The following is an 8,518-nucleotide window of genomic DNA, read 5'->3' on the forward strand; positions in this document are numbered from 1 at the left end:
CTTGGAACTTGGGGGATATTTTCCAGTCCCGGGGACTCTAAACTAACTCGTGATTGCCTTGGTTTGCAGAAAAATGGACACAGGTGAAACGATCGCATGCTCGCTTTGGAGATAATTTCTAGCCACAAAATAGCCCCACTTCATTTTAAGACTGTCAAGTGGAAACCTAAAGGATAATGAACACAAACGAAATCTGTGTTTGGCCACATACATGTGCACCAGAAAGCTCGTCCTGTTCGTCATATATCCAAGCCATGGCTTCCGAGCAGTTTCGTACCGCATTTCCTTGCCTCCATTAAGTCACTGTTGTTTTCCATTTCCTTAGCAGACATCTTGTTTCCAGGTAAACAAAATCACTGCGCATGCCTAAGTTCACTTTTCAGCACGAGCGGAAATTTCATTCCGATTAAACGAGCTATCTGGAGCTTTTTTAGCCCGTTTTCCCGGACGAACTGCGTTTTTTTGGAAGAAGCTACTCTTTCAGGTCATAAATAGGGCAGGGAAAATCGCAGATTTTGCTTATAAGTAAGGTAAGAGTTTTGGGATGCGGGCCACACATCCCAACCCAATTTTTCTGAGAGTACCCCTGGGGGTCAATATTGCCTGGATCATGGAATAGAAACAGATCTGTCAAGAGTTAAAGTACAGTATTTTAAGAAGGTGTTGCAGAAGTCTTACCCTACATAAATACAGTGTATACATTCATTTTAATCTCTAACTGCCTTTTAGTTCCTATGTTGACTGATAGTAAACATAGAGTCTGGCTCGTTCCAGTCCCTCTTCGCTTCATACTGCTCAAATTACATCTGTTACAAGGTCCGTATTGAGTGGGCGATCGTCAGGCGTTCGAAGAATACCTGCGTAATTATTGGAATTACTGCTGAGACACAATCTTTTGTGTGTATCAGGTATGTACAATACGCTTATCGTACAATTCTATGCACCAGAAGCTGGTAGTCTGTCCGGGAAATACCTCGTTTATCCATCGTCGCATGCAATCCAATGCATGACCGCGTGCTTTCGCTACCTTGCACCCGGTTTCAAACATTGTGGTTTTCCTGTTTTTAATCTTTAATAAGTCTTGATGCGCTCTGTAGCCAAGTTTGGCGAAAAAGAAAAAACAAACAATGAGGTCGCTAAGACAAGGAGTTAATTATGAGACATTTGTTAATCGCTCCATGAACTCAAAATCCAGTTCAATTATTTTGAAATGGAATTTCTAGTTGCTGTTCGTTGGTGGGTAAAGTACATGTCATAAGGTAGCCGTATTACACTTACACTGGGGTGCGATGATTGAATGAAGTGCACAGACCCAGAAACTTTGCGACGACTGGAGCAAGCTGGAGTTCTACCTATCTTGTCGTGACACAGTTCCATTCGCAAATCACTATATCGCGTTTTGTTAAATAGAGGTTATCTAACGGGATAAAGATACTCGATATTCTCAAAATCGCCGAATTCTATTTGTGCGGAGTGAAAAGAAGTGAAAATCAATCATTTAGAAAGGTATATTTCTTCTTCAGTCACGATCCAGTCGTCTCTTTCAGCCATCTTCGTTTGATCCTTTATGACTTTATCTGTTTTATATTTAGCTGATCTACTGAAGCATTACAAAGGGCTCAGAACAATTCTGCATTTCTGTGAAATGCTTCTCTTTCGGGTTCGGCTCGATTCGATAAACCAAAGCGTCTAGCCATTTAGGAGTTTAAAATCCCGACAAAATAATGCAAATTTCGATTTGGAATTCGTAGTAACCATTGTTAATAACCTTAGTAACATCATGCTCTGTTTACACAGCATGCTATATCGTGACATGTGTCTGTCACGAGCCTCCCCTGCCCCCAATACACCCGCTAAACGCCCTTATATTCTGTATTTACTCACACGAAACCGACAAAAACATAAACGTTGTTTTGGCTGATGAGTAGCGCAATTATCAGCCAAGGGTCAGACAGTTGTAGCTCTCGTCGTCAAGCCGGCCGCAGTTGGTTTGTAATTCAAATGCAAGTAAGTCTCCAACTACAACTTTAACCTGTCGTTAGTGATGTCCCTTCGCGCTTGTGATAGAGTAGGGGAGCCCTGTTCGCACTACGCAAAATTATGTTTGTTGTGCAAAAAATCTGTCAACACGAAGCCATTTTTAGTGTGAACGACTTTTTTCACCGAAAGTTCACGCAAGTGCCATCAAACTTGAAAGATCCCGTCAACTCGGGCCGTGAATTTTCTGTCAGGCGAGAAAATCCTTTGTTCCTCGAACGGTCATCATATTTCACAACGAATAATACGCAGCGTATACAAATATTTGACATATCTGTCACACGAAAAACTTTGCATGCTAAAGGAGTTGCGTCACGGTTTGCCCATCTTGAAAAGTTTAGCCTAGATTTTTAAATTTCGTCGATTGTAATCCGTGTCACTCTTCTCCATCCTTGTTTCTTTTTGGTTTATTGTTATCTCTTTGGTGTTTTTCTATCTTAGTAAACTCCTATTTTCAGGTTTAATTCAATTTCAAGGTAATTTTGTACGTGGCCAAAATAACTCAAAATGCTGTGATTGTGGTCCTGTAAGTGCGAATAGGATTGCAGAAACGAAAAATTGATGATCACAGAATTTTCAATACTTTTGTTTTTCGTCGTAGTGCGAACAAATTTCGAGGGCAACGTTGATCGAAAAATGAATTTATATATATATATTTTTAATATTTAAGCAATGAGACTGGGGATACTCCAGAGTCATTCAGTTTGTCTGTTAGTCTCAGAGCTATCTCAAAACTGAATTTGTAAGACAGCGTATAGATTTAGAAAAGATCGAAAAGTGGTCGTCGTGGCTCCACACTTCCCGGGAAACTTCGCAAAATTTGGATATTTCACGTTGTCGGTTTGCACAGAACAGCAGAGAAATGAACAAAAATCTATGACGCACGTGCGGAGTCACTGTACTCCGTTACCGTCGCCGTTGTGGGTTGCTTAAAATCCCTAATTAAATCATGTATGGGCTATGTGAAGTGCTTGCAAATGAACTCTCTATACACCGACTGGGAAATTGATTCCCGTATTCTGGTACATCGTTGAATACGCGAAAAACCAAACGCACGAGGGAAGGGGGGTGGGGGGTTCTTTTCCGTTTTGTGCTGCTGATGCCGATAGCTGGGTAAGTAGTAAGAAATTTGTCGAGTATGCGCAGTAAAGAAGCTTGTTAGCACGTATCGATCAACGGTCTTGTAAAGCAAGACAGGTCGGGTAACAAAATTGGCGCATACGTGACGAACAAATCATCCGGACGAGCGAAAGCCAGAGATTTTCACGAAGTGGGCAGCTATTAGCCTCCTGCATAAAAGTCTGCCTAGAAGGCTACGGCCGATTTTTTTGAATAAAAATGTTACCTGAAAAAAATAGACGCAAAACAAACTTTATCTGCTGCACCTTTACTGTATCTAAACTAACTCATCTATTACCTACCACTTTGTTATTTCAAAACGTTTTACACAGCGTTTAGACTACAAAAACGTTCATCCCAGTCTGCAATGCTTGCATTTTCCTACTGCATATGCCGATATGCTTCTCAACAGCTTATATTAGAAAGGTTTTCCCCTTGATTTGTTGCCGTTGGATGTGTTAGCCAAAGTCTGTTTGTGAAAAGAACTTAAATTCTGATGTAGTTTAACGCTTAACAGTCTGAGGAAACGAGAGAATGGCCGATAGAACTGACGAGCCGCTAGAAGATGCCAGAGCAAGCGCTAAGAACTTAGTTGTTGACAACGACAAGGAAGAAGCGGAACAGCTTACACCCGAGCAACGAAAGAAAGAGAAAAGAAAAATCACCAAGAATGTGTACGTGATTAGCTTGGGTTTCCTGTTTCTCTTCACCGCCTTTCAATCGCTTCAAAATTTACAGAGCAGTTTGAACAAAGATGAGGGCCTGGGTCTAGCCTCGCTGAGTGTAATTTATGCAGCGCTGATCCTGTCTTGTATATTCGTACCGCCCTTTGTGATTGGCCGACTCGGATGCAAGTGGACCTTGGTGTTAGCGATGACTGGCTATGTTCTATACACGGTGGCTAATTATTACGCCAGGTGGGGAACTCTTATCCCTGCGTCTATCATAATCGGTAAGTGGATTTGAACATGGTTGTTTACCATTTACAAGAGGAAACGCGATTGTGTCACGATTTTTTCATTTAGTTTTTTTTGATCAACCGTCTCTGCTAATGAAGAAAGCCGAGAGGCAAACAACAATTTCGAGGGATGTGACATGCATTATGGAACGCAAGTTCGTGAGTTATATATTTACTTTAAAAGGATCTCATCCTGTAGTGTTGTATCCGTAAAATTGTCGCCTATCATTTAAAGTCACTTATTCTTTAATCTACACCACTTCGCTACAGAGAGACGACGAAGACGAATGGTGAGACAAAATGATGGCAAATTTGAACATTTTAAGAGATAAAAATAGGAATTCGGAATTTTTAATAAATTTTTGCTTTTGACAATCACGTAAGAGAGATATTGTAAGATATCTGATGTTGTTATGTAGCAGCTAAGATGTCATTTTCTGCTCTTAGGTATTTGTGCCGCACCTCTCTGGTCGTCAAAATGTGCCTACCTGACCACTACTGGAATCCGTTTCGCAGAGCTCAACCGTGAGACACAAGACGCTGTTGTGACTCGATACTTCGGCATATTTTTCCTGATCTTTCAGAGCGGCCAGATCTGGGGGAATCTTATCTCGTCCCTTGTCCTTCAGCAGGGAGTGAACGACACCTTCCGTGAAAACGCCGACGACGTGTGTGGAGCGCGGTTCTGTAGTAACCCTCCTAAATTGACGAACGCCACGGACGAGTATGACCGTAAACTGGTGATCAGACTGCTGAGTATTTACTTGGCCACAGGCGTGTTTGCAGTGCTTTTGATAATCGCGTTGCTTGACCGACTCACTGGGAGTCTGGACCGAAGAAAGGAGCAAGAGTCTGGAGCGAGCCTACTGATCGCCACTGCAAAACACTTGACGGATATGCGCATGCTTCTGGTGTTGCCGCTGACCATGTTCAGTGGACTGGAACAGGCTTTTACGTTTGCCGACTTTACCGCGGTAAAATATCTACTTTAAGTTTATATTCTAAACTGTCTTAATCGTTTTAACAATCATGTCATGACAGCGAATAATCTTAGGGACAATAAAGATGTAATAACAAATTTAAGATTCCATCTTAAACAAGAACGTTTGGACGAGCTTTGTTGATACATTCCAAACAGTTTACCGACATTATTCATTTACAAAATATTATCGCCGAACACTGCCTTTACTTAACGGTGAAAACGATGCACAAAGAATCGTTGAAACCTTTTTTCCCGTTTATCTTAAAAACTTTTTCACTACACTGATAAAATTTGACGACGACGAAAAGGAAAAAAAATGTTTGGTTTCGATTTAACTACAATAACAGCTATTAAATCTTGTGACAATTCTGTCGGCACGTCATAAATCACTACCCTCGTCATCGCAATACCTCATATGTTTAGCGGCTATAACACTGTATTTCTAACTTGTTTTTCTCAGGCCTTCGTTACATGTTCTCTCGGAATCCATCGTGTTGGATTCGTGATGATCTGCTTTGGCGCTACCGACGCATTCTTTTCTCTGACGCTTGGCCGCCTCACCAAGTACACTGGGAGAATTCCTGTCTTCATCAGTGGAGCGGTAATTCATATCGCTGTCATTACTGTCATGTTAATCTGGAGGCCTAACTACCACCTGGTCTGGGTGTTTTATGTTATTGCTGCGCTGTTGGGATACTGTGATGCAGTTTGGCAAACTCAGATCAATGGTAAGACACAGTAATGTAGTTAGACCACTGCAAACCTTACAGAAACATGTGTTTTAACTGCAGTTCTCGAAAAATAACGGGATACTATTTGCCCCAAGAAAGAATCCGCCATTTTCTATGAATCTCCAATAAGTTAGAAAGATATCTGGAAGTAGACTTTGAAGCCTCTCAGCCCGAAAAGTTATCAACATGTCGTTTGTAACACAGGAAAGTGAAGTGTAAGTTATGGCAATATTAACTCCGTCTCCGTTTGTGATCCGACATTCACCAAACTAATACACTGGAACCTTGCCTCAGTTCCGCCATCCCCGTTTACCATCACCATCTCATTGCTACGACCTCTGTACCGTAAAGCCTAGTTCACATGCACTAGCGTCGTAACGAAATAAAGACATAAGGACGTTACGTCGTTATGTTTGCAGTGTGAACATCCTGACATAATGACATAATAGCAATATAAAGGCATGAACATAACGACATAAGGGAAAAAACTGATCTTTCCTTATGTCGTTATGTCGGTGTTCACAATGCCGTCCTAAGTGATTGTGTCGTTATGTCGCTTGTGTAACCAGGCCTGGGTTGTGTGAAGAGAGCAACAAATAGAATTTGTATTTTGATATCGGAGATTTTGTTTATCTTGTATTTTCTTCTCCCCAGCCATGTACGGTGTGTTCTTTCACGATAACCAAGAGGCCGCGTTCTCCAATTACCGCCTGTGGGAATCACTTGGCTTTGTGCTGGCCTTTGCGTACTCCAAATATCTGTGCATCTACGTCAAGCTCATCATACTACTGGTGGTTTTAATTGTCAGTTTGATCGGGTATTTCACCGCCGAGTATGTCAACAAGTCACGGATCGACCAAGCGTATTCTCTTGCAGACGGCATGGCTCTGGATGGTAGAAAATCAGACCCGTCAACTTGATTTAGGGCGTGTGCTTATGTAGCTTCAGAAAAGGAAGTATCGAACTTCTCACGAGGCGCTATAACGCTTTCAGTATTATAGTAAATGGTTTAAACTCGGTCTTAGCGGGAGTTCGTACAGAGTGATCATCTGGGCGAGGGCCTGGGCCCAAAAGGATGATCACATGTTCACAGTAAGCAGGCAGATTAATCCTGATTATTTTTTGTACAGATTATGAGAAGTTTATTGTCCCTATACGGAATCCTATACAAAATACAAAATATATAGAATATCTTTAATGTTTCATGTACTTTTTATTTTTGGGTAATTGCGTAATTTGTAATAAGCATTAGAATTAGCATGATAAATTGAACAAAGTGTCTAGTTTTGCTGGATTTTTCATGCATGGTATACATAGGAGGCCTTACCAACGAGTCTATAACTATCTCGAACGTCCCATGATTATGCTGTATTAATAAATGAAGCAAATGTTGAGGAAGGTGATTTTTACACGCTTGAGGAATATAGCTGAGATTACCGGAGTGAATTTCAAAGAAACAGATTGATGATGACATTAAATGAGTGAAAATCTTAAAGTGCCTATGAAGTAAAAAATAATTGCTGCTTATTTGAAAGGCTTTTCAAAGTAAAGAAAAATGGCGTTTTCCTTTCTGAAATATCTTTTTTCGTTTTAGAGATATTTACGTTTTTGTAAGGAAAGTGATGACGTCATAGGTGGTTCCACTAAAACTGCACAACACTCAATCGAGAATAATTCTAGAAATATTAAAGCAGTGTTGTTTAAACTTGGCACAAGAAATGTACATCACAAAAGAAACATAATGACACCCGTCGCGCCATTGCCATGACAACAGTTATGCTGCTGGTTCTGTTTTAATTAAGACTAAAATTCCCAGATTTTATCTTAAACAAGGATCATCCACTCCCACCAATCTAATGGGGAGAGTCAAGACAATATGGGAGCCATGTGTGTTCCGAGCAAGACCCTCTGTCCCACTTTAAAAGGTTGCAAATGGGTATATTTGATTCTTCACAGAAAGAGACTGGAGCCAAGAGTGTTGCCATGGCAACAACATAGTAGGTGGCATTCTGTTTCTTTTGTGATGCACATTGCCGCTGCCAAATTTGATGAACACTACTTTAATATTTCTAGAGTTATTCTCGATTGAGTGTTGTGCTGTTTTAGAGGAACCACCTATGACGTCATCACTTTCATCATTTGCATAAAACAAAAACGGGAATATCTCTAAAACGAAAAAAGATATTCCAAAAAGGGAAACGCCATTCTTCTTTACTTTGAAAAGCCTTTCACATAAGCAGGAATTATTTTTTACTTCATAGGCACTTGAAGTCATAAAGTGTAAATCTGTAGGAAGGCAGATATTACTTCCTTCAGTTGTATACAAACGTAGATTATTACACTTAATAAACATGAACATCAAACCTGTTGGCCCGACTTATAGTTTCTCTTTCCCGTTAGAGATGATATCGAATATGTAGTTACAGATTGTACCTACTAGTCTGGAATAAGTCTTATGTACGATATTATATCGACTGGCGACCACCTGCTTTATGTTTTTCTATCACATAATATCTCACCACAATGCACCGACGTAGTGACGTTCCCTGCATAAAAAGCGATTCAGTTGGGCCGACCATTACACGAGCGCTGGATCAACGTTAGATTAAAAGTTGAGGATTAGACCTTTATCACCCTCTGTCTTACAAAAAACCGTCCAGAACGTCGTTATCAATCTGTTTATATAATAAA

The 8,518-nt window shown here is 40.6% G+C and overlaps 1 protein-coding gene across 1 annotated transcript; it reads left to right on the forward strand.

The window, feature by feature from the left end:
- Positions 1–371: 371 nt before the first annotated feature.
- On the forward strand, positions 372–6,754 carry LOC145462577 (protein unc-93 homolog A-like). Its single transcript, XM_081446139.1, has 5 exons — positions 372–908; positions 3,674–4,108; positions 4,562–5,088; positions 5,557–5,824; positions 6,482–6,754. Exons 2-5 carry the CDS (start codon positions 3,691–3,693, stop codon positions 6,745–6,747), a joined length of 1,479 nt encoding a protein of 492 aa, XP_081302265.1. The 5' UTR covers positions 372–908; positions 3,674–3,690; the 3' UTR covers positions 6,748–6,754.
- The last annotated feature ends 1,764 nt before the right edge of the window (positions 6,755–8,518 follow it).

The sequence above is a fragment of the Orbicella franksi genome, chromosome 12 (genome assembly GCF_964199315.1).
Source record: "Orbicella franksi chromosome 12, jaOrbFran1.1, whole genome shotgun sequence".
NCBI lineage: Eukaryota > Metazoa > Cnidaria > Anthozoa > Scleractinia > Merulinidae > Orbicella > Orbicella franksi.

Bases quoted from the DNA above. Each gene is read 5' to 3' on its own strand.
- LOC145462577 (XM_081446139.1), top strand. From the start codon at position 3,691: ATGGCCGATAGAACTGACGAGCCGCTAGAAGATGCCAGAGCAAGCGCT. The intron at 4,109-4,561 runs GTAAGTGGATTT...TTCTGCTCTTAG, and splicing joins CCCTGCGTCTATCATAATCG to GTATTTGTGCCGCACCTCTC. The intron at 5,825-6,481 runs GTAAGACACAGT...TCTTCTCCCCAG, and splicing joins TTGGCAAACTCAGATCAATG to CCATGTACGGTGTGTTCTTT.